Source organism: Euwallacea fornicatus, chromosome 5 (genome assembly GCF_040115645.1).
Source record: "Euwallacea fornicatus isolate EFF26 chromosome 5, ASM4011564v1, whole genome shotgun sequence".
Lineage (NCBI taxonomy): Eukaryota > Metazoa > Arthropoda > Insecta > Coleoptera > Curculionidae > Euwallacea > Euwallacea fornicatus.
In genome coordinates, this window is record NC_089545.1 from 678697 (window position 1) to 705591 (window position 26895).

Consider the following 26895-nt stretch of genomic DNA (forward strand, 5'->3'; position numbering starts at 1 on the left):
GTTCGCGTTCGCGACTTGTAACACGCGGCAGGTGAAAAGTCGAGGTTAAGACGAAGAATTAATCTGTGATTGATTAGTTTTGTTGTCTGTGGTTGTTCTGATTAAGGTGCTGGGTGATTCATGTTTTCGAAATATATGTATCTTAATCAATTGAGTGTTGGGAAGGATGGTAAGTGGAACGCAACAATGCCATAATATTTTCTGGGAGGAGTAAACATTCAACAAAATAACATAATTTATTATAGATTTAATATATAGAGGAAGCAGTGTGTTTAATTTATGCGATAATTCAAATGAGGTTCCTTCACCATCGCATCAAGAACTCTCTCGACGTTGAACTCGCTCAATGTAAATAAATTAAATTTTTATCAATGTTTTTTTCCTGGGATGTTAAGTGAACAAAATACTATGAAAAGCCTTCCAACCATAGTGGAGGGATCTGTGTCCTGCTTTACTCTCTTACTAGTTATTGCTATCAAGTTCCATCAATAGGACTCACGCATTTTCTTATTGCCTCTAGTAACAATATTTGCCTATTGTTTTAAAGCATTTTGTACGGTACACCTGCCACAATCGCAAGCCGCCATAACATGCTGATATCGTCTAATTTATTATTTCTACGAATTTACATAGGTCGTAAATTTTGCAACTTTTTTATTGCCAGTTAAATATCCGAATATCAGCTGCAATTACTCGCGTTTGTATTGGTGAAGCGGAGCGCCACAAAACAGAAAACAAGTCGTAATAAAACCGTACAAAAGTTGGTTAAAGGAAAATTGAAATGCGGTGGAAATAAGCCTTGCTATGAAAAGCAAGAATTTCGGGTCATGTTTCAGGATCTTTTAAGGAAAGGCAGGATTGTTTCTGCCGACCGACACCTACATGTATTGGGATGACTAAAATATCTGCGTTCCTTCCCAATCTGACGAATTGGTACAGGGATATTTAGCAAAATTCAAATACATTATTTGTTCAAGAGGATGGAATTTCAGGAGAGAGTTCTGTACTCTGGAACTAGGGACTCGCACCTTGATTTGTTTTTCAAGCTGATTCTTTTGGTTTGACATAGAACGAAGGCAAATTTCACTTAGATTAGCGACAATACGAAGTGAAAACATGATTTCCTAGTTAAATTGTTTATTGGCAATTACTCGTACAACTCTAACATTCCAGTAGTACGAATAAATAATTTTTGCTTTTATTAATATAATTGAACTGTAATTGTACCGAACTTTTCATTAGATTGAATACGGTAATAGTTATTTAGGTAATGCCTAATGTGCGTAATGTAAGGTTTTACGAGACGAATCAGTTTATGGCCGAGTGGGAGATTGGGTTCAATCACATAAGATGAATACCTGAAAACTGAAATTTTCCCTTCTCTTTCACATTCTGCAACATTTCTTAGAAATCGAAGGTGAGATCCAGCCAATCAAGTACCATAATTATCACCTAAAGACAGGTTGTACTGGGCCATGGGCCGAAAAACCCCGGTGCGCCGATTAAATTTGACAAAGATGGACGGTTTATTTTGAAAAAGCCGCCAACGCGAAGGCGGTTCTTTCAAGGACAGGTCGCAAATTTATGATCCTGTTTTGACACCTCCAGTGCCGATTTATCCTTCTTGTTTTCCTCGATAAATTTGGCATTATCAATTAATACGATCTTCACTTTTGGGATGGGTTTCATCTGTTTCGTCTTGCTCGTTATCTATTCGCTGGTGTTCGCGGCTCAATTATAGTAATTAATCGCGGTTGGTGCAGATAGCGATATGCGAATTTGGAAGCTTTCAGATTCTCTCTTCGAAGTGTCTCTAGTGTATTTTTTATTAGCTAGTAAAAAGTCTTTAATCTCGAAAGCCGCAACAAAGATGTAACATGATTGATTCGTGCCGGTGCTATAAATTGTTAGGTGTAAAGCGCCTTTTCATTGGCGGCAAGGCTGTTCTTTCGTTAGCAATTCGATCTGATGTCAAAAGGCTAATCTCGCAAAGTATCAAGACACGATGTAAAAGTTTGTTTCCGCATAAAGCAGGACTTATAAAGCAGATATACACTATGCGTGCCTGCGATGAATAACTCCATTTGTTGGAGGCGGCGAGAAGCTGCTCTGGGTTTGGACCCAGACAAAAAAGGAAATAATACGTACGTACGGCCGGATTTCCGTTACACGACCAAGAAAGGTGTTACATTAACTTTCAACTAGGTTGGACTCACCTAAACTAACCTCGCGTTCCTGATTTCTACACTTTATCCACTTGAACTTTCACCCCACCGATGATCCACGCTCACCACCACCAAAATCCATTAGGAGAAAAACAGATTATAATGTAAAATCGCGTAATTTTTAAGAAAAATTGAGGCCGTGCGTGCTGCCTCCACGCATCGCGTTATTCTGGCATTTTTTGCCGAAGCTGGCCGTGCAGCGTTGTGACGATACACGTCATGATGTCACAAAAAAAAATGGTGAATCATAGTAAACATCGCAAGGCCCTCTGAGAAACCTTGATCGAGCCCATCGAGTCGTTTTTTTTTGTTTTTCTTTGGGGGGGAGGAAGGAAAAAAACGAGGCTTTATGCATTGCCTCCTCGTGTCGGATTATTCTGGCATTTTTGTCCAAAGTGGCCGTAAAGCGTCGTGATGGTGCACACCATGATGCCGTGGTTGGATGGTGCATCGCATCGCAGGGCCATCCTAAATATTTTAATCTATCCCATCGAGTCATTTGTTACAAAAAAAACGGAATTTTAAGAATTGACTTCCCGCATCGCATTATTTTGGCGTTTTTCCCTGAGGTGGCTTTGGAAGGCCGCCTTCGGAACGGTTCGGGGAAGAACGTCGAGAACGACTGCTTCCTCCAAAACAGCGTGACGTATCAGGCAACCGCGATCACGCTAAGAATTTAGATTGAGCCGAAATTCCCGAATTGAAGTTGAAAAGAACAGTGGCTCGCCAGGTCAGGAGCGCAGGGAACGAATTAGGTCCTACGACGATGTGACTTTTTACCTAAAATTTATGAGTTTAACTATTATTAAAAATGCACGGAATTACTTTCGATATAGAAGAATCCGAGTGCAGGATCTATTTACAAACACCTTTATTGGCGAAAAAGTGCATAGAAAAAAGACATTAGTTTCGATAACGATAGGAACTTTGGCGGCCTATCCGGGCCGGAATAAAAAAACAACGCTCATGGCCATATATCATTTTTATCGATGCTTTGTGGCAATTCCTGCGGCCGTCGCTTTTTCTCCTTTATGAATCCGAAGGTTGAATATTTTTGTTTGACCCAGTCAGATCCGTTTCTGTCGTTGAACCATGTGTCCTTGAAGCGACACGTAAGATTCAACAAACTTTTTCTGCCATGGCTAATTTAGCTGTCCTGTATTCTCCCTTTTCTGAGGAGATGTCACCATTTGTTCCACTTTAATCGAAATCATATGTTAAGGCTTTTACGGCCCCTTAACTTTTTTACGAGCAGGATAATAAGAAACATTTTACCACAAAGAGGATGAACATTTCAGTTAATTCGATAGGCATTCCTGTTAAATGTCAGCTCAAGCAATTTAGTGGTACGTGTACGACCTATACCGGTTGGCATGTAGCCTAATTTATGTCGGTCTTGTTCAGCGCTTTCAATTTGTATGAAATCTTTTTTTGCCTAATTTATGTACAAATTTATACAATGAAATTAGGTGATGACCAAAATATCCGATATTTTTGCGATTCTATTCCGAGAGCGTAACTATCTACGGAATGTTACGCCTCAAAATCGTACCAATTCGTCCATACACTCGCAACTGCGCAGTCGCGAAGTATTTTCCCTGCAGGCATAACTTTACCTCAAATTCATCCTCTAATCATCTTAAAACTCCTGGTACGTCCCTAGAAGGCTACCGCCCGTTTCTCGGAGGCCCGATTGGAGGACAAGGATGAGCTGATAGAGAATATGATGCGGTTTGCAGCAATTATTCGAATACTTTCTGCGAGGCCCCTCGAAGAGCAGCACAAAATATTGCAAACAGTTGCATGAAAGCAAAAAGATAATAGTCGGCTAAATCAGCGAGATGGTACTGTTACGAGAGCACCTGTCCAAATCCATTGTGGTACAGCTGGGAGGAGGGACTGAAATGATCTTTTGACAGAAGCATTTCCGCCAAGTCTACTTAAGTTCTCTCTTAAAAAATTGATAATGCATACCAAGTGCGATGTGTAATAGGGGAAGATTAAGGCATGTAAACAAATTAGGCCGTTACACTCTGGGTAAACATTTTTCCTGCAAACAAACGCATTTATAACCAAAGGCGTAAAAATAGCATATACTTAGCTCAGGGCAATAAAGCAAAATGCAAAGAAACTCATTTATTTGTACGGCTCAAATCATGCATGAAGGATCGTCTCGGATTATGAATTCGGAATCAGGAAAAGGAAAAGTAACTTTAGGGGGGTTTATTTGATCAGCAGTTATTGAAATTGCACTGAAGATTTTAATTTGGTGTGCTTCAATCTTTGACAGATTTCGAGACCATGGCATGAGAATGATGTTTGCAAAACGCATTCTTAAATTGGTAAACACATGAAAAAGAGGACTATAGAGAGTAAATCAAACACTGAGGTACTTGTTAACCGGTTTTTAAAGATGAAGGCAAAGGATTGAAGTAAACTTGGAATTATTTGCGTTGAGAAGAATTCGATATTTGTAAGTGGTAACAAGATTTTGGTAAAAATTTAAGGAGAACCACTAAACAATGTGGGCGAACGTCGCTAATCTACGATACACGTGGAATATGGACTTTAATAGATGCTCGTCTAACGTGGTTTTTTCGGTAGTTTAACTTTTCCCCAGTAATTGACCAACACCACAAGTGTACTACATTAATTTACATCATCGCACTTTCTGTCACAATTAACAAATACACGTAACTAGGCAATATGTAAATTTATTCGCATACGCCATCATCACATTATCTGGTAAACGAATGAGCAAATATGGTTTTTATTAGCTTGCATACTAAATGAATAATTGCAAAATATCCGGGTTAAATTTAATGATGAGTTTATAATTTGGAAAAATTGTAACATGGACCCATCATGTGCTCTGATTCGTCTTCCTACGCTAATGGAATAAATTAATAATAATGGGTTTATAACGTCCTAAGTATGATGCAGTTTGGAATGAATTATGCCCCTATAAATCGTAACGTAAACGCAGTGGCGGACACAGAGAAACCTTTGAGGTCAAATAAAAGTAACCCAAAATTGATACGATTGTCTTGGTATTCGTTGAGAAGGACTGCAAAGGACGACGGCCCACTTTCAGGATTGGATCAACCCACTTCTCCGCTATCATCTACGATCTTCGCGCCTTATGGCTGCGCTTACGTCTACTGTTGAATAAATTTCAAGTTGGTTAAGACGTAATTCGCATAAAGTATCGACAATGGAAAGAAGAAACATTAGAGCTGAAAAACATCACATTTGATAAAACTAACAATCAGAGGTTCCAAAAACTCTCTATCTGTCGTCTATGCCTAATCCTTATTGAGCATAAGCACTTAAGCATTCGACCACCCTTATGCAATAGTCCCTCATGGGCAGGTCTAACTGCACGTGTTTCACTTTAATCAAATCAATTCGTCCATTAACAGTAATCCGATTGATCATACCTTTTGGTTGTAACATTTCAGTTGTCGCTGAAACTCGATTCCATTATTGCCCTGTATGAGCTGTATGTATATATCCATGTATATATCATTAATCCGATCGTATCTAACCGAATCAATCGATTAAAGGTGCGCCAAAGAATTAGCAATTTGGCCAAAATCCTGGAGCCACGCCTGTATAAAAAAAACAAAACCACACGAAGGCTGGATACTTTTACGGGCGCCAAACAAAACATAAAAATGCTTCCATTACAACATCGACATCGGTTTCATTTCCTTGTCCTTGTAAATAAATAAAACACATCTGCGCAATCCGTTTCGAAAATGTAAATTAATAAAATCATGAACGGTTCAATTTATTTCTGACTTGTACATGCAGCCTTACGAGCTAGTGTAAACACTAGGAATAGTTTGAAAATGGGACTTAGGCGTATGGCGCTCAGTCTTCGTCTCATGATCCATCCGGTCGAAACGTTGTCTATGGGTCTCTCATTCTTTGGTTCTTCTTGTTATGGTGTTTAGTGTAGTACGAGGAACACGGGCATCTGATTAATGTGCCCCAGTTAGTGCTACTGTTGGTGCGAAGGTGCTTTGCTCTGTCTTCATTCGCGTAGATGTTTTGTTAAAATACTGCCGCAATGTTAACGTCGATTTTTGCCTATGAAAAATTTGATCCAATTTGAATTTGCCATAATATTTGCTTAAAGAGTTACACCGCCGATCTGGTCTTTTCACTTCCCATTGACATTTGGTCGAAATCAAATATTGTCATTAGCACGATTTCGTGCTAATTGTGCAAAATGGTTTAGTCTCCAGTGGTAAATTGTTTACGAAAATTATTATGTTTAAAAAATATCTTTGCGGAATTAATCGACCTTCTGTACGTCCCTGGTTTCCGAGATTTAATATAAATAAAATATTCTGGCATTTAGGGATGGTTTTGAGGTTTTCAGTAGCGTACCAAAAAAACACTAAAAAAAAAATGGCACACGTTGACTCTTTAACCATCCCAAAACCTCATTAAAATTCGCGCATTTGAAGAAGTTTATTAATATTTCAGCAGGGATTCAGTGGCTTTATTAAACAAGGATTTTTTTTTTAAACCTTTGATACAGCTCGAAAATGCGTTTTCTCTTCCGCGAGCCCATTTGAAAAAAAACCTCTGCATGTTGATTTTAAACCCAAATTGAGTTGCCGACATTTCTAATCGATTTCAATATTTTGAGGCAAATATCTAGGGTTGCAAGGCAATATATGGAAATGCCTCGGAAAGAAATAAAGAAAACCGTGTAAAATATTCATGGAAATTTATCCGGCTTTTTTGTGCGCCATTTGTGCTTTTTTTGTTTTTTTGTCCGTCTGCCATTTCAACAACGCGTCCGAAGACCCGCAATTCTTTAGGGGAGTTCCACGATTTTGACAAGTTACTCATCAAATAATACATAAATTTCCAGGAAAAGTCTTTCGAATATTTCAGAAAGTTCCCAAATTTAGACGAGTTTCGGATCTATTATATCGACGTCGATCCCACTTTAACTCGGAAGTTCTTCAAACTCTTCGGGAGTTGGTAGTGGATATTTTTTTCATTCCTACAATGCTGTAGAGTAATCATTAATTTTAACGCTCAACACCAATTTTATAAATTTTCTCCTCTTTACGAATTTCACCGGTGTAAAGCACTCATGTCCGTTGGAACATAACATCAAGTTTCTACGATAATTAAGTTTCATGCGTTCTGAGCAACTACACATGAACATGACATAACAAATTATTATATTAATTTTCAGCTGCCTGTTTCAAGGAATAATGTTAGTAATTAGTAATAAGAGATGCGTTCCGAGAAGAGTTGGTTTTTATTAGCATTTACCCAAAGCAAAGCGCACCTGAGTACATGGTCAGTTGCATAAATAGGTCTGCTTTAACATGTAGAACTACTAGAGATGCCTATATTTATTCTGCAGAGGTTTAATCTTTCTGAGAAAGGATAAATTGCCATTTTGTTACAATATATGAGGACAAGTTTATATTATGTGTGTAAAGACTGTAAATGCCATATTGGTACGCACTACGAGTTATGCTGTTTGCTCCCCTTTCCCATAAAGTTACCACCCAGTACGGGCCCTATTATGATACATATAAATATTGACCGTATGATCCATCATCGTGTGAAGTCGCAAATGCAGTAAACTCCTGAAACGTTTAGGCAGCTGTCAAAATCTGGCAACTTTGGTTAAATTGCGATAGATGTCATCACACCTTCGAAAGCCATAGGAAATTTGAGACAAATGAACGCTGCTGCGTTGCCATTTATCGCTGTATCGACGAATTGTTACAACATTTCCAATTTCTCGATAAATTCCCCTTAAAGTATTCTTCGAATGTTCGTTTTAACTTGGAGCGGATATTTCTAGACATTGTTCACATACTTTGGGAAATAATGGAATATAAATTAACCTCGGACTTTTCCAGGGGTGAACTTTTATTTCGGTGAGAACTCGCGATCGAACATTTTTCCTTTTTGCCTATGTATCATCAAGTCTACTATTAAATTTCACCAATTGCAAATCGTGAAAGTTTCTCCACTGCTCCCTTTGTGGGCCGTTAGGCGCAAGAACGTCTCCAAGGCGCAGCACTATCTTCGATAGCTTTTCGCTAGATAAAATAATAATTGCCAAAGGAATGAAATGCAACATTGATTAACGTCTACAAAACCTAAAAGGCCTTAATTAGCTTTCGAAATTTTTCGGGACATATCTTAAAATAATTTTTAATTGCTGCGATCCCTATCGTACACTCGTAGAGCTCGCTATTAATTTTTAAAAATAAATCCACTTGAGATGGAACACTTCTATATTTATTTTATGAGCCTCCTCACCTACGTGCATATTTACGTGAGTAATGAGGAAACCTGCTTTTTAAAGATGGGAACGGAATCCACTGTGCTCTCATGGAGTTAGGGAAAAATGATTGTTTGACAACTGTTGCGAGCTCTCGGTGAGCATTGCAGGTATCGGTCTGGAAAGCGGCAAATTGCCGATGACTGGGTAAACACGGTGAAGCGAAAGAAAATTATAATGATTAAACATTTCACCTTGACATTTGTTAGTTATAGTTCCACGATGTCCCCTACGCATACCTTTTCCCAATCGGTCTCGTAATAATAAAATTATCATTCCGAGCTCGCACCTTTTAAAGTTTACCAGACGTACCATTTCCATCAATTAAAAATACTCAACAGCAAAAACTTTATTTTTAGAATTTGTTTAATATCGCGCGAGTCGGCACACACAAATAAGCAAATAAATTATTAAACATATTTTAGGGGGAAGGTTAAACAAACATCCAAGATAAAACAATGTTGAAACATGCGACTGATTGTGTTTGGCTTAATCCAAATATCGTGCACAATCTTTACTTGAACACCTAACAATCAACTAGGATCAGCAAGTTCAACAAGTGGTAACTTATGTAAAGTGCGCGAATACCCATGTTTTGGACAAATTCCGTTTTCGATTTCGAAAGTTTTCGGTTAGCCAGTGCCCGGATTGTTGCTGCATTGGTAACATCCAAAAGTTTGGTAGTTTAGTGCTTCGGAGATGGGCAGGAAAAAAGTATCCAGCAAGGAGCTTACCAAAGAGGAATTATGGACTCTCAAAGAGGTAATTTGGTTTCTTCTTTCTGCTAATTTCCCCTGCATCTCGTCATGTCATCGAGCTCATCATCAGCTCTTAGGGCCTGACAACGGAGTCCCACGCAAGAACGTTTCAAGGTTGGTCTCCCGCAAGAGCTGCGAACCCCAAATCGATGCCTTTCAAATTTTATCCAGAGAGGAGAAATCGCGCTGTCTAATGCATAGAAACTACACAAAACTGCAGATTAATCCTAAGATTCGCCGTCTCAACGCGCACTTAATCTCGAGTTTAAATAGCGCTGACTTTGAGCGCAGCTTTTTCACCGGCATAGTTTTTATAGTCGTGATGTAACACGTTTAACTAATTTTTCGCTATTATGGAAATTAAAGTCTGACCTTAGCCGTTGTTGCCAAATTGTTGATAAATTCTGAATCAACAAGCCACGAGAGCTCACAGCTGCTTTTCCACTAAACACATCTGCAAACACATCATAAAGTGATTGATGTAAAATCTCGTATTGATCAAGTGATGATGTTTCAAAACGGAAGTGACGAATCACAGTGGCAATAATTGTGAGTGCCACAGTTGCATCACAAAATATCGTCACAATCGTCAAAAAGGTTTCCTGAACGATCCTAGGAAGATGTCATTTCAATGGTTGACTTGCGCCAGTCGGAAGTGTCCGGTGAACGCTAAACAAGTCTTAATGTGACTTTGACCTCTGCCAACATAGAGCAACTTATTGCGATTGATCATCGAATAGTGGGGCCCGCCGTTCATTAACAATTACCACGCACCTGGTGTCATTAAGGGTATTTGCCATAAGAAATGGTGCACTGATGGTATGGATGACGACACTTGGGGACTGGGTTCGCAAATTGGTTTAGAACGTAGTCGAAGAGGTTATCGACTCTCTGACCTAGGTAGCACCAACATTTTGGCAGTCGTCGATAATGCCTTATCGATGGTTCCAGCTTCCTGAGCCGCCACGTCGCCTTCGCGACTTCCCTTCAAGGCTGTTTGACGATGGGAGGTCTCGCCGCCCAAAAATGGATAAAATGCATTTTTCGCGATTACTCGGAAAGTGGTGTCCGTTCTCACCACGAAGATATTTCATTAAATGAGGTCGTCCTGGAAGTAATATTTTGGGCCGGATGGGTGTCCACGTGCGAGTCTCTCATTTAAAGTGGAGTATTCACGTGCGGATTTTATTCAAAATGCGAAAATACATCGGAAAGGCCCACGAGGTTATTGTTTAAGTTTATGTGTGCATAAACTTCAGACATAATTGAGAGTTATGACTTTCTATTTTCAGTAACCGATATTTGAGGAATGTGCCGTATAGCACCACCAAGAGAGGCCGTTAAAATGGTTTTTTCCCATCTCGCGGTAAACAATAGCGAATTTAGACTTAATGTAAATAAATTGGATGATGATTCGAGGAAGCGTTTCGTTACAGTTAAAATTTTCAATTTCTCGAGTTAACAAACCGAAAAGTGAATCTATAAACTGCTCAAGACGCACATTGCCATTTTCCATCGTAACGGAGTCATTTATTTAACGTTATTAGCACCAATGCAACACATGTTTAAACGTCCTTGACTGTCACTTACGCTAATCTATAGAGTTGATTAATAAATTAATGCCTTGCAAAATTACCTGCTTATGTCATAGGGAGGACTTTCTTCCATACCAAAACGATTATGTATGTGGCATTAATCGGACTTAAGCTTCCTCCGATTGTTCATTAATAGCTAGTGATCGATCCGCTACCATTGTTCTTAAATTCGATAATGAGAACACTGCGATAGATAAATCTGAAATATTTTCAATCGCAGCATCGACAAATATTTCACGATCTCCTCTACAGGAGGTGAGTTAATGAGGAAATGTTTTTCGATAATTTCAGGTTCTAATAATGAGGTTCTGACGCATAATCCCATGTCGGCGATGAAACCATGTGGGCATAAATTGGAATCTTTAGAGCCGTGTTTGAAAAATTGAGATTTATTGTATCGTCTTTGAACCTGTTTCATTGTTAGTAGTAGATGTTTTCCGATCACAGTTGGCACGTGATGCGCTTTCAAAATAGGGATATTTATGGGGCCGACCTCATTTTCTTCCATTTTCCGGTTAAGTTTATACGTTCGTTATTTCGGGAATTCTTCTTACAAATGCTACCAAATCAGAGTTAACCGTACCAGAAACGTCTTCGATCATGCTTTTCTTTTGTTTCGTTTTCCACATCCACCCGGCGTTCTCCCCATTTATTCCCTCCTTTCTTGCTGCCTTACTCCTAACGAGTGTTAAAATTCACTTTGATTCCCAATCGACCACCATGGCGGGCCAAGCACTTTGGTTTTTCGAGTGAAACTCTCATGCGCACGTAGTTCACCATTAACCAACTCTTCGCTTACAGGCTTACGCACAACAATTCCTGAATGAAATTTGCCTTTATCTTGTTTACAATCCACAGGGAACTGTTACGACTGCAACATCCACAAAAAATATCTGCCAACAACGGGTATTTTCATTGAATTCTTATTTACTGGTAGCAAAATAAACATTCTTGTCTCAAGGTGATATCCGAAGAACAGATTGAGTTTCTGCACTGATTTGTTTACAATGGGGCGCAGATAAGACGCGAATGGTGTAAAGACGTCGTTTGTTTGTTTGTTTTTTTTTTCCCAGAAGAAGAAGTTAATTTACTTGAGCAGAACGAGCGACGTGAAGTGGAGAAAGTTAGGGAAATGCGATTTTATTGTAGTATTGATCTGCGACAGAAATGAAGGGTCACTCTCATCCCAGGTCAATTAGTTCAGAGAAAGGTCGTTCGGGAAAAACGGGGGGCATTTGATGATATCTTGAAAAGTCAGTTTTTTCTTCGTTTTCTTAGGTTTCCTTCAACGCCCATCCACCTCCCCTCCCCTCTCTAAGTCTCGTCGCCTTTTTTACTAATTTATTGTGGCCTCTCAGAGATGTTTAGTGTATCCCAACGTTTGTCGTACCTCTTCACGTACACCTGTCTCCAGAATCTTTTCCCTCCTTTGGCCCTCGGAGAGCGTCTTCCCTTCACAAACATCGAAGTGTGATTTCACCTCTCCCCTGTTTACCGCCATTTTCTGCCTTCGCACGTTTTTCTCCACCGCTTTCCCAATCTGAGAGATTTTCGTTCGTTTCCTTCTCGTTGTTTTAACTGCGTTCCGCCTCCCTCAATTAAAGGTTTCCCCCGGTATATAGAGGCCGTTCGGAGCTGGTCGTCCCGAGTTCTGCAATGGAGACAAACTCCCCGACGTCGCAGTGATCCTCAGTTCTCTCTCCCGTCACACTTTCTCTTTCTTCTTCCATTAACTGACTGCCATTCACGCAACAGGAAGGCGAATCTCTTAAGGCATTCATTTTGCTTCACATTCCGTATTCAGGAATGTATTAAGACGTTAACCTTCTTGCACGTAAATATAAATATTAATGCCGCATTGGGATTACTTTTTTAACTTAAGTCAGAAAAATGTACTTAATGTAGTCGACGGGCTGTCCCCGAATTCGCTTTGTCGGCGAAACAGGACTTCTTGGACATGTTTTGCGTATTTAGCGTTAAGATGTATTAAAGGTATGACTTTTTGACACGTGAGTGGACTTAAAAATGGCGATAGCTGTACCGGTCTATGTTTGGTTTATTCATGGGAAGCGAGATTTATTTGGATTTGCTGATGACAAGTTGATTTTACGGGGAATGCCTAATGAGGTTTGCGGGTTTGGTGGAACGGACCCACCAGAAATCTTCGTAATAAATTTTTCTTCATTATCTCGACTTCCATTTAAACCAATTTAAGCAGCACCGGCTAATCAACAACAAACACTACTTTATAATCCATCTAACTAGATTTATACCTCCTCACTCGCAATCCAATCGAGGCACAGCTGCTCCATAGACATAAATTTCGACCGATTGTTATGCATTGTCCCGAATGGGTCAAGCAATAAACAATTACAAGAGTTTATCTCTGACAAGCCGCTTAATTTCACTGAAGCCGAAAACTAAATTGGACACGATATGATATTACACATTATACATGTAAGAATTGCGACATGGGTCAGCTAAGTCACTGCATTTAATGAGGAGGTCCACAATGTGTAGTATTCTTTGAGGATTGATTCGGCAATGGTATTATGAGAATGCAGTTTTCCTGCTTCAGATAATGATTTACATGGGAAGACCATGCTCGTTCATCCATTACAAGTATTCAAACCCCACAAGCACGCGAGGTTCCTTCAGTTTTCTCGTGATTTCTCATCTTGTGACGTAATTAAGTTTGTGGTTTCTGGTTCGCAACTGTAATAATTAACTCAAAAATATTTTCAGGAGGCTGCCCAAAGGTATACAGACACCAGCTGGCGGATATTCCGGCAAAGTCAAAAAAATTGTTCGGTGGCCACACCGCCGCCCCTCGTCTGCGAAGTAGAGCCACATAATACATCAGTTTACGACTTATCGCAGTCATCTAGTAGTTCCGAAAATAGAACATTAGAAACGAAGTCGAACGAATCTACAGAAAAAGAAATCGAGAATGATAGCGAACCGCAACATAAAAAAGAAGATAAAAAGGAAACTAAAAAAGTGGTAGAAATCGAGACTGTTGAGGTCGTTTACGAGCCCGTTGAAAAGAAGGTCGAAATCGAATTGGTAAGAATTAATGTGTGGAGTTTTATTGGTACTAACATGGTGTGTCCACTCTTAGAGGATTGAACAGCACTAACTAACCTATTAGAGTAGATTTCTTTGACGAAGTTTTTCCCGTTGTGATTTAAACTTCTCTCCCACAAACTCCCGATGATCTCCTTGAAATTCTCAATAATTTACAATCCAACAAATTTGCACACCAAAGGATATTACCATCCCTCATCCAGACGCAAATAGGTCAGCACTTTAGCAAGTGTGCGCGCTTCGCTAGCAGATCCGGTGGTTTGTAGGTCGCATTTAATGAGATAACAAAACATTAAACGCCCTATAAACTTGGAAAGCTTCCAAAGTTCGCTGGTATAATAATTAAAAGCGCCTCTCATTAGGGAGCTTTCAGATTTAGGCCACTACGAGGCACTTGCGAATTCAGCGCATTTAAATGCGTTAGGAATGTTGAAGGCTTAAACTTAAGCATTTTATAAATTTTTAGTCCGGGAAATGATCAAATGTCTCGTTTAAAAATTCAAAATATTTCAAGGATCGGGCGGTCAAATCTGTAGCTACAAACAGCATCGAGAAAGAGGATAGACCTGCTGAAGCCCGCCTTTTCGGCATTCCTAATCATCGTATTATGAGGTTTCCGACATCAAGCAAAGTTTATGATTTGGACGCGAAAATTTTCTGGAAATTCCGTTTTTCAAGAAATTTCAAAACATTTCCTGCAACGCGTGACGTGACCTCACGAGCTTTCCGCCGATGACTGAAGCAGCAACTGGACAGCTTGTCATATTTATACACTGTGGCACCCACCTGTAATCCGGCTCGAAAACCGTAATTTCTCCCTCTCCGTTGGACTTGTTATCATCTATGGAAATCTGGATGACCTCCTTGGTCAATTGAGTGGAACGTTTATTCTGCCAGAAAAAGCATAAATTTTGAATTTAGATTTTTTTAATAGTCCCGCTGGTCGGTCCAGAACGAAAGCAGCACTGTCGAGTTTGATGTAAGACGTCCATCTTGTAGCTCCTCGAGCTTGAGGAATGCCAATTGGCGAATCTGGGACCAGTAGATTGAGCGGTGCAGATGGAACCGAGGTGGGGGAGCGGCGGCAGTACTTCTGGCTTACGGATTGTGGACGATCCGTAGGGTCTCGGTGGAACGTCTTCCTTTATTGCTCGTGATGTTTTCAGTTCGTTATTTTCACACAAAATGCTTTTAGCATTAAAAAACGAATGCGTTTCCTTCATACGTGCCCAAACACTATTTTCCCCATTTAAGAAGTAATGCTAGCCTGACGCGTCCCCCTTGAAAGTTGCAACATTAGCCTTAAAACTAGTATCGAGTATCAAGGTCAGAGACCACTCAAGGCCTCAGCTTAGCACATTTCCCTAATATCTCTAGGTATTTGCAAAGCAGCGGCAATATTTCATAGATGGATTAAGGTTATGGTGGTAAACAGATTTTATTCCAGCGGTGACGTTAAGTGAACGCATAATGAGCTTAAATATTTGTTTACCTATGACCTAAATGCGAGGAAATCCGACACCCATGACTGCCTTTATCCGGCTCCTTTCATTATTACCTCGATAGTTATTGTTCTTTCCGTTCGGAGACGTATCCTGACGGGGGCGGAATTCTAGTTCGGTGCTGTCGGCTCCGCCACTGGCCAAAACCGAAAACACTAACGTGCAAGAGATAAAAAGCGCAATTTGACTGAACCTGCACTACAGTATTGGATAACATTGGCCTCGTCAGCAGAAGTTGAACCGTACCATTTTGCAAGGTCAAAACATGAACGGAAACGAGAGAACAGAGAGCACTAAAAAAAACACATATCAGTGTGGTCTAAAAATAAAAGAGTTTTAAAGAACCCCCTTTATGGAACAATCGACCCCACGGCCCCTTTGAGAATCATCAAGAGAAAAATGCCTGTACGGGCGGTGCAATATTTAGAGAATTTGACAACGTTCGTCTCACTCTGAGAAGAGACCCGATCGACAGAGAGAATTTGGGAGTGTAACGGTTCAAATGCCGAAATCCTGTTGCCTCTAAACTGCACTCACCTGTTCGATTCATCATAGAACAAGATCGTCTCAGTTGTCTCAACGAAGAGCAATGTGAATCGTAGGGAAAATTTTGGAATTTCTTGGGATTTGACAGGATTCCATGGGACTCTCTCTTTCATTTAACGAGTAACTAAACGAGCCGGTAGAACATCAAGTCCGGAAGACTCGTTGAATTAACTGGCTAAATTGTGCGTTTGATTGGCCGAATTAAAATGTTTCTTCGCCTATAGAGGCCGGATCCAACCGAAGTCGTGAGGAGAAAAAGTGCTTGGTTGGCGTTGATGTCTCTTGGGGCCACAGATGGACGGATAAAACCTATCTCTCTATTACTCAAGCAATCCAACAAAAACATAGGTTTCACGCATTCATCTGCCTCCGTCCGACAGTACTCCAACAGTAGATTCGGGTAGTATCGACGCCGTAATTCTGCTCAATTAAGATAAGACAGTATCTCATCCTCTTATCAAATCAGCCGTCGGCTTAATTCACCTAGTGAACGTAGATCACTTCCATTCTACAGCGAATACCTACGTACCCTCTACCACTCACCCGCGATTCCTGCAGACTTTGCAGACTCTGCAGCACCGCTGCAGTATGCACTAACTGCTGCAGTATGCAATTAACCACGACCTCTTCTACGTAGTTTAGCAAAAGCCGTTTCGTGAAGAACAAGTCAGTGACTTCTCCGCGGAGATTCCCGGTATAGCACCGAGTGCCGAGGCTTTATGTGCTCTACTTCAAAAGTTTGTTGTTTCTACAATTTATCTAACCAACTGCACTATTTACTATTTTCGAAAACAATGCAGTAGTTCATAACAAGCGACATGGGAATTAGAAGTATCGCTTCCGAGTCACGTGCGCGTCCGAACGAACATCATTATTAATTAATTCCTCAGTTATTTTTCGTTAATCTAGAAAGAACGGACTTGTCATATCGGGCGTCGCGACGCGTGCCGGGAAGGTCGTAATTGGCGTCGCGTCCGCTAGTATATCGCCGGCGTCGAAAAGAGCCGTTTTGTGCGGTCGAGAGACCCGATTGTTCCGAAATGTGAGGGGTTGCTTTGTGAGTTATTTTAAGGATAAACAAAGACATTCTGAAGGATTTTGTAAGTTTTATTTCTGATTTTTGTTCACTGCCAGGTTTATAAATATTGATGAGGAGACGCGGGGAGATTCTTCCCGACGAGCTATTAGTTTTGGAAGTTCAGGTTTGAAGGTCGAGCGATACCGTCACACGGATGCTGATAAAGATTCACGCTGATACCGAATTGTTCTCGGTGCCTGGCGAAACGCGTTCTTACAAGGAAATGCTCAAATGAGGCAAACAAGTGTTAGTTTGTCCTCAGGATCTGTTAAGATCTGTACAAGTCGATCAGCTGTGCACAAGGCAGAGCTCTGAAATGGAAATATAACAGTACGACTGGAGAGGGAAATACGCTGGTATTTAATTTCGAGTAAAAAAAGATTTAAGCTTCGAGCAGGTGCGGGCTTCGCAAGATTTTTATCGATATTCAGGCTGGCAAATTTCCGGCTGCGTTATCCAACGTAATGGAGAGGTCCGACTGTTATCACGGTAATGTTGACGCCCAAGGACGGCCTTATCGGACGGGGCAGTTGGGCCCAGAACGTGCGTCCTGCTTGAAAGGGAGCACATTCGAAACGTCACAGGAACCAGCGAAACAAAGACCCTTTGTAGCTTCCAGATGGACTCGTAGCCCTTAGGAAGGAAAAAAAATGCGACTGTCGGAAATCCTGCATTATTTTTTCAACCAATCGAAGCGCGAGACGAAGCCGAAAAAAGTCGCAGGAGAACGGAGCTAATTCGACGTCGATTTAACGCATACGAAATAGCTTGACCAGTTTCTTGTTCTTGCTCCCTTCGGTATGTCTAGCTCGCATCTATTCGTTTTCCTGCTCGCAGACAGGTTGCCATTGATCAATTGCATGCAAGCCCTACGAGAGCGAGAACAGGAATGTTGCTCAGAATGCAATCAGGCCGAAATGTGGGAAGTTTTCGATAAAATAATATTTCCGTCGGCGGTGGTACCGGCCTGAACCAACCGCATTTTCCAGGATATCCAATTTTGGCATTAATTTACACAAACAACCGTGTCGCGAGTCCATATAGCAATAAACCAGTACGTATTCCTGATGTATTGCGGCGAATCGACAGTTAACAGATTTCAACGAATATAAATATCTACAGTTGATGTGTACGGGGCTTTAGGAGGTACAGTTTCTTACGTCGCTATCAGGTACTCGCTTTCTATGAATTCTAATAGGCAAAGTGTAGCAAAGTACCTCTATTAGTTTTACCATTTGAAGAATCGAGATTGAATAAATAACTGCTTCTGGCCTTTTATGTTCCTGCTGCCTTTTAATGGTCGAAAATGAGCGCTTTCTTCTGATCACATTTAGAAAGGGCTGTCGCCAGGATCGCAGCTATACCGAACCAATTCCCATTCGTGCCCGCACAAAAACCTGGTTTTGAAATAGTTTTATTACGGAAAACATCATACATTTTAATCGGCAAGAGCAGTCGTGATTAAAAGGAATTAGCTTTTAACTAGACGTCATTAGCACTGAAATTGAAATGTAGAGATAAAAAGCCTCACGTTAAGTGGCAGATTGATGGGTCACGCATAACATTGAGACCTAAGTCGTTCGATTACGTGTAAATCTTCAGTAATGAAAAAATTATACTAAGCCATAACGGAACTGACAGATTACGAGTAATTCCACCCGATGCCCCTTCATTCGTATACATCGATTTATCTGCCCAAATTGAACTTGGAAGGCCAAATTCAACGTCTCCGGCTAAAACTATTCTTGATACTGCAGCGAAACGTAGCGCAATGATAGATGATCTTCACGCACAATTACCATAAATAAATTCTGAACTGTTTTATAATGCAGTTAGCGTGTGCTGCACGCTGAGGAAATGCCCTTAAATAAATGTCAAATCTCCATATTTATATGATATGGAATGCCGAGTTATGTAACTATGAGATCATGCAATACGGAGAAATAATAGATTCGTAGCGCTAGGAATTTCCTGCAGATTTTTCGATTCAGATTTAGGAAACCCTCGCGGGGGACCGGAAAGAGATTGGGGAGATCATGCCGTGCTCACGGATCCCCTTAGATCGAGCAGAGTTTCTCTTTTCTCGACGCACCAAAGCCGGCGAGCTCAAGAGGACTCCTTGGAGTCCTCGAGATTTTCCCGCGAAGAACTCGCCAGAATCAATTTGGTGCCGGCGGTGGAACGGTTGCGAACGACGCGCGACCCCCACCGAATCATGCGCAGGAAACTGTCGGAGACTTTACCCTATAAAAAAAAACTCAGGAATTCAGCAAGTTATACTTGCTTATTGTCCAATCAAGCTTAGATACTAACCTGAACTAACTCGCGGTAAACAACGTTTATACGACAGATTATTTGAGAAGAATTGTAACTGTTTTACATTTTCAAAGAGCGCTGTTCCACTTTAACAACGAAGATTAGATCATATGAACAACAACGGCGAACCATAATATGCAGGCTGGAGTTAATATGTCACTGAGATCATATCGGGCCTCGTTGGAAAATGCGCATATGGGAGGCGTAGACCAGATTATCATATGCACAAAAGGACGCAATGATAATTGAGGACCTTGGTGCAAAAAGGGGATGAGTCACCATTTTGTCAAAAGTGAGGTATGAGTTCCACAGTCTGTTACACAGCATAAGCGATCGCGTGGCCCGAAGACTGGACGAATACTCAACATGCGACAAAGACGGAGGCACATTTGGGTCCTCCCGTCCATGCATCAATCACGAAGTTTTTTCCTGCTTTTTTTTTAACATTAATTTAAATTATTAAAAATTTAATTTCATTTAATTTTTAATTTTAATTAAACGATCTTTCATTTCTAAGCAAAGAGGAAGAAGCAAAAAACGCACCTCATTTTGTTTGTTGATTCTGAAAAAGCGAACAAAAAGGTGACTCGTGTCCTTTCTGCGCCAAGGTCCTCAGCTGTGGGTGCGCAGCTCCAGCATTCAGACCCTCCAAGTGATTGGGTCGTTTCAAGGAGTTCTGAATAATGTTGGTACATGCAGAGACTTCTCTATAATGCTGACGAGTCTCGGATGGAATTCCACTTCTAGTGGTGATATACGAAGCTTACGCACAAGGCATATTTTTTTTTCTAAAACCGCACGAATTAATAGAGTTTCAATTAGACCGTTCATCCTCCAACTGTGCAATTTACAACTTTCCCAGAAATTTTCTCATCGTGACATCGAGCCGGCGCCACGAGCTCGTCCCTATATAGAATCCATTTTATCTACTTACATCTAAGCAAAAACATTAATATCCTGCTTCATTTACATTGCGTGTATTTACCTTCACCCCCATCTGGTTTCAAGTGCGAGGTGCTGTTTATTATCATGTCAACGAATGCTACTATTTTTAGTCCAGGTAGATCTATGTTTAAGCTCTCACAGAAAAAGCAGATTCCTGTTGAATGATTTATTATTATTGGGGATAGTACCGCGGCGCGGTACTGTTCGGTGGCAGCAAATTTTGAAGAAAGAGTGATTTAACGCTTTGACCTTACGCTCGTTATCTATCAATAAAAGGGCAGAGACCCGAGGAAGTACGCACGCATAAGATTCGAAGTGTAAACAGATTCAAGAATGCAGACAGAACGGTACAATCTCTTGAAGTTTGTTTAGAGAAGGGTGTAAGTCTGCATTAATTACCAAGACAGACTTACCGGATTACGTGCACTCTTCGACATGGCCTTAGCGTCCTGAGCCTAATACGGCCTTCCTTTTAGAGATGTAATGGAGCCTTTTAGCGGTTTTATAGGAAATGTGCTAACGTCCACAGTGTTTGCCCATTTCGCGCTCCTTCGTATCTCTTGCTGGGCAAAGTATGTAATTCCGTTTACAAGAAAGTTGAGCATTACCACGTAAAATGTGTTAATTAGAAGCCTATTATCGCAACATTACACAATGCTTATTTAATTATCAAACTTGGCGTCAAAATCCTAATTAGGTGCCTGTTTACACTCGCTTAAACCCACATAATCACCGATCACTAATACATTGCATATCTTGCTGCTGCTGCTGCTGCCGCTGCCTCTGCAAGACGCAGCTTTCGGTTGCAAGTTGCCCACCGCAAACTCCTTACAGTTAGTTTTATCTCTACTCTAATGGTCCGTTTGGTCGATGAGGTAAAAACCCAACAATTCCGTAACATAATTAATTTTGCATGCAGAAACTGAACTTAGATAACGCCGAACGGCCGATACTTATACCTTGACCAAAAATAGCAGTGATGTAACACCTTGTTTGTTATTCTAACCATTGCTTCTTCGAAAAACAGGTTGATCGAAGCAAAACAAACAGTAGAGCTTGGACCTTTTCTATAACACCAGAGTGGGTCAGTTCTGCTTCTGCAGGTAGAATTTGGATTTTATGGTGTATAATATTGGTCCTGCTAAGGAATGCTTACGGCTAAACCGTCGACCGTTTGTTTAGAGCCAATATCCTGTAGAAATAAACTTAATCCCAACTGACCGGTCCGTCATCTCCCAAATATTTACTTTGGGAATTTTATCATCTATTTAAACATTGTCAGACTGAGTAAACTTTTCAGCTCGAAAAATAAACAATCTTCTCATACTTGAAGCAGTTGATCGGTGAGAAAACGGACAATGGAATTTCTTCTTTTGCGCTTGCAGATCGCTACGCGCGGTCACCCTGTACGATATTAACACACCATTAGCATGTATAAATCCGAATTGTTTCCAAATAAGCTGAGAGGCTCACGCCTTGCATGGAAACTAGACGCAAAAAGTCACTCATTAAGGTCTTCAACCTTTGGTACCACTCATTCGCAACATGACCATAGATCTCCGATAAAATTATCGGCTCTTCCATCCAATACATACGTCTTTGCCTTGACCTAATACCAACACTTTTGGCACTGAAAATAATGCCAGCCAAGTGTGTGTTCTAATACACATAAAATGCGGCTACGTTTGTTTCGCCTGGTTTCCTTCCAGTGGCCGCGCGAGATTAATTATGTTATAGTGCTCTCCAAGAGCATCGAAAACAAAGTGATTAGGTGCAACGGAAACGATGCTGATGTATTGCCTGAGATTTTGGTGACGATTTGATTGAATCACTGACGAGGGCGTCCGTGGAAATAGCCCGATCTTCCACGCCAAGCTTCCAAGACCTCGATGATGACGACAGATGATAGGGAGTTGTTTTCTGTTTGGCCGATTTGTAAACTTCCAGGTTTTTCACGCTGAATGCGATTTGGGGAGATTTTCCGTTTTTTTTTTTTTTTTAATGGAAAAACGTGGATTTTTAAGCGAAAATAGGTAAATTCAGTTTCGGCAGTGGAAATAATTTCTTTGCAGCTGAAAGTCGCGTATAACTCAAGATTCGTCAATGAATATCGGATGACCGAGCTTTAGAGCACGAATTTGAGTTGGGAATTCGGAGGAATTAGAATTGAATCGGAGGCGATAAAAAAGCAGCGACTGGGGTTTTGCCAATAAATCGAAAGCCAACACCATTAAAAAGCCAATTCATTTTGGTTTGAATCGCCTCTAATAGACAAAAAGTACCCCGCCTAATGAATTTTTAATGACTTATTCATGAAAGGGTACGTATTTTTCTAACTAGAGAGCCGGCGTGTGCTCGTCTCCGAGTCGCCATACACTTCGGCGACTTGCGAAGCCGCTAAACTCATATAAATCCCCTGTCTTTCATCGCGGACAAAGGAGGTATCAATGTCCACCCCTCTCTGCGGATTCAGGACTCGAACCGTCACCTTCGTTAGTTCGAACGGTCTTCGTCCCTTCAACTTTCCTCTTCACACGTCCTCCTCTGACGTCACCGTTTCCCGCGAAACGAAATATTTTAACGGCCGGCCGATGGTCACCCGAGCAAATGGTCAAATCGGCAAATAGTCAAAATGCCAGCGACTCTGCGGAAAACCACGCGATAATCAACGGTACGACTTCGCCTCGATTCTGTTTACACCGTACTTTTCTAAGCGGTGTATCTGGTGTCTCTAAAAATTCGCGGCCAATTTCTGTCAGTATTAGAATCGTGCCGATGCTAAACAGAACGGGAAGCCGCAATGTCTTAACTTAGGTTTTGCAAGGCGGAATTTCTCTTTTGAAGTTAGATGCGAACAGTGCGTACCCGCGATGGTGGCAGTAGATTATACGTGACGTAGAGTCTCGGTGCGTTCCCGTCGGGGGATGATGGTGTCGAAGATCGGCCACCGCCCCAATGGGGAGGGTTCCGACTTGTTTTACAGGCACTGGTGCGGGAGAGGGGTAAGTGAGTTCCAGCGGGAACTGCCAGATTTAAATTTCTATGGATTCATTCCAAGTTCGCGTAGTAATGCACCTGCCTGTTTCCACTCGCGAGTGCTTTAAATAGATCGTTAACTCGATTACAATTATTATATTTCCAAACAATCAATATTAACTAAATTAACTGCAACAGTTTAATTGTTATTGCTATGCTAATTATGAAACAATCAGCGGAATCTATTTAAAATAATAAATTGCCAACGCTGACATCTCTTGTAATTAGTATGCGAGTGCAATTAGTATTGGATAATGTATGGTGGCAGATGACAATTACGATAAAGCCTTTAATTGTTGTAATACATCTTGGTGTTTTGTCTCTGGAGAAATGGTTTTCGGTGCCTCTCAGCCTTTGAAAAATCACCTCTTTATCGGAACCTCCTCATGTCGAGACCGTTCTTAGAACAAGGTGCTGTTCAGGCATGCACTTCCAGATACAATCGTTGAACCAAGTGGCATCGCGGTCTGGGAATTAATCCTTGAAAAACATACATTTAACCTGTCAATATATCTTGAGGGGATTTCTTCGCATTTGCATTTAATCTCAACAATTAATCGTTTCTTTAATTTAAAAACTGATCCCTGAATGGGCCCGTGATGCCTCTAATCGACCACTTTTTAGGCATATTTTTAGAGTCGACGCTTTCTTTTGCTCAACTTTGTGTAAACTTCTCACCTGGTCGGTTTCGGTTCGAATCTAATTAGTGGATATTTTTAGGATAAATTGAGTTTGGTTCTGGATTAGAGCAAAAAAATGTAGTTGCAGCCACCAGGCGTAAGCGATATGTGTCTCATAGTGTATTTGGTGTATAAATTAGTTGTCAGAGCTGTGGACTTTTGCGTAAGTTTATGATCGAATAATAAATATTCCCACCAAAAAAAAATACACATGAGGGGGTAAAAATAGAACGTTTCACAAGTGGGATGTTGCAGCGTTTATTTTCTTAAGTGCAAATTGATTTTTGATGAAAGCGGAGGCCCGGTTTTGCTTATGGAACGCGCGCCCCAGAAAAGTATGCCAATTTGGAAATTTTAATCAGTGATTTCACGGTCATTAGGGAAAATTCTGGCCAAAACACTTTGGACGAGCTAAATGACGGATCGCATTTTAATAGCTGGTAAGAGTCGCGATCAGTCTGCTGCCCCGAGTTGTTACTGGGCCAGTCGCAACCAGTTTCGCATTGTTTTTGATGGACAATGTGGAAATATAATTTTTTGCCCGATGCCTTACAGATAGCCTCCTTAAGCCGTTCGATCTCCAAATTGGAAGCGAGACGCGAGAGAAAGTAAGAGAGAGAACCGTCGTTTGCGGATGGTTGCAGGACGCGGAGGAAAACTGAAGAAAACGATTGTAAAATGGACAGGAGAGAGAGAAAGAGAGAGAGAGAGAGAGCGGGGTGAATTTGCTTCTTCGAGTTTCGTGCCTCTTTCAGTTGTAATTTTGGACCGTCACTGCCCTGAAAACCGGCCCTTTTGCCCGTAAACTGCGATTAAAAGCCGCGGCGAACGGAAACGCACTGAAAAGCTCCGCTTTGAGATGTCCGGCGAAACTCGAATTTCCCAGAAGGAAATAAATAATATCGGGAGGTATATAAGAAGTCCAAAAACGACAGTTCCATGAATCATAACAATTTATCATTTATGCATGCTACTGAATTAGAAGCACGAAACGTCTCTTCAATCGAACTGAAAATAAACAGAAGCACTAAAGCAAATTTTATTGAAATGGAAGTCATAAAATATGCGTGTTTTAGATTAAACAGCGAATTGCATTTCAAGAGTTGTTGCCGATAAACTTCGCAAACAGCCACTTTTTCAGCGGTTTTAAGTGGACTGCGGCAAAAAATATCGCGTATGTCTGGCATGATTATGCTTAACATAAATTTCAGCTTAATTTAAATACACATATTGGATTAAATCCTTATGCAAATGGAAATCTGCATCTCTCTGAAGAAGTTTCCTAATTGAATTTTATAATCTGCGATCAGCAAAAGAAGTAAAAATCGTCTAGGTAATAGTCGCTTAAAATCGCCGAGATGGCTCACTCTTCCAGATGCTCCGTTACCTATCACAGATTTTGTAGATAACGGCTGCCGGGGGCCAAGTTACGACCAATTCGCCATAATCTTCTACCTCTTTTCTCGTTTTTGCACCTTCAAGCGAAACGCCAATCCAGCAGTCTCCCGAATTTTTCCACATCCCGACGCTCCCCCGTCCTCTCGCTCGCCTGTTGATCAAAATTAATTCGTCACCCCTGAAACAATCACGAAATCGAATTGCCCTTTCGGCCCTGTAAACATCATTCAGAATTTAAAAAGCAATTTTGCCGTGAATTTGCGCCCTCATAACGCATTCATGAAATTTTAAGGGTCCCGTAAACGGCGTCCTGTCATCACCATGACGACCATCGCGCCAAAGCAAAGACACATCTTTCGGTCATTTCCGGACCGCGTGATACCAAGATATGGATGGAAACGAGTCTTCCCGAATCAGATTCGAAAAGTGCACGGAGAAACGGGGAGTCTGGATTCTGGATAGACGGATTCCGGTAATACGAACGGGGCGTGTCGTAATACCGCATTACCGGATGTCCGGCCCTATAACGCGTGTAAATCTTTAATGTATCTTCCCATTTCGAAGATATGCGTGAGACTGCCTGATGTGATATGTTCAGTTCTGTGATATGTCGTTTTAATTCACTGCTTCGTGCGTTTTCCGGGCGTAAAATGTCGTTTAAAAAATCGCAGTCTCAGATTTCGCTGAAAAGTTACAGTAATAAGAGAAATGACCGGACGTTGAATGATATTACAGCGAAAATGTTGTACCAACTGGCATTTACTGTGTGGCACGTATCATTCCATATAGAAAATAAACTGCAGGTACCTACATAATTTTACTCAGTGAAAAGTATTCCTTAGGAACATGATTCATGTATGCGAAAATTATTATTATTAATCAACACGTTTCCCTGGGAGATAACAATAATAAGGAAACCGTGTTCCATGAACTTGTTGGTTGTTGCTTTGGGCCAAAACCAACAGAGTTGGCAAATAAAGAAGTTAATTATGGCTAGATTAAGTCGCACTATATGGCAAGACTGCACCCTCTCCATGTTGCACGCGTAAATTCCTTTCACTGGCTTGGAACGTCTAGACCTGTTCGAATTATCATCGCTAATTTCTATGATGTTTTTTCACGATTTCGGAAGATTACATTAGGAAGTTTCATAAGGCGTGACGATTTTTTAGCTTTTTCCGAAACGACCGTCTTAGCATTGCCAAAAAGTCATCCTAACTCGAGTCTTTTGACCCGGAATTTGAGAAATTTTGTCCCAATTTGGGAAGCATTTTCGAAAATTATTCGATACTCAAATCTTCTTAGAAAGATAAAGAGTTTTATAAGTTTTTTTTTTTTTTAACTCCAAACGATCTTGGAATTTGTCGAATTAATCCCGATTGGCCAAAAGGCCAG

The 26895-nt window shown here is 40.8% G+C and overlaps 1 protein-coding gene across 15 annotated transcripts in view; it reads left to right on the forward strand.

Moving 5' to 3' along the window:
- by (blistery) overlaps positions 1-26895 on the forward strand; it is a 101868-nt gene that overhangs the window by 44560 nt on the left and 30413 nt on the right. For 8 of the 15 annotated variants that reach the window (XM_066282720.1, XM_066282721.1, XM_066282733.1 and 5 more), the window contains one exon: positions 13658-13978. The exons of 1 other annotated variant lie outside the window; for it this stretch is intronic. In XM_066282720.1, the coding sequence (XP_066138817.1) occupies positions 13658-13978 (321 nt within the window). Of the gene's footprint in view, positions 1-151; positions 170-6108; positions 6249-8984; positions 9322-13657; positions 13979-16644; positions 17148-23107; positions 23389-26062; positions 26304-26895 lie in introns of those variants that run through there. 6 more of the 15 variants (XM_066282726.1, XM_066282727.1, XM_066282732.1 and 3 more) reach the window with 6 other exon arrangements.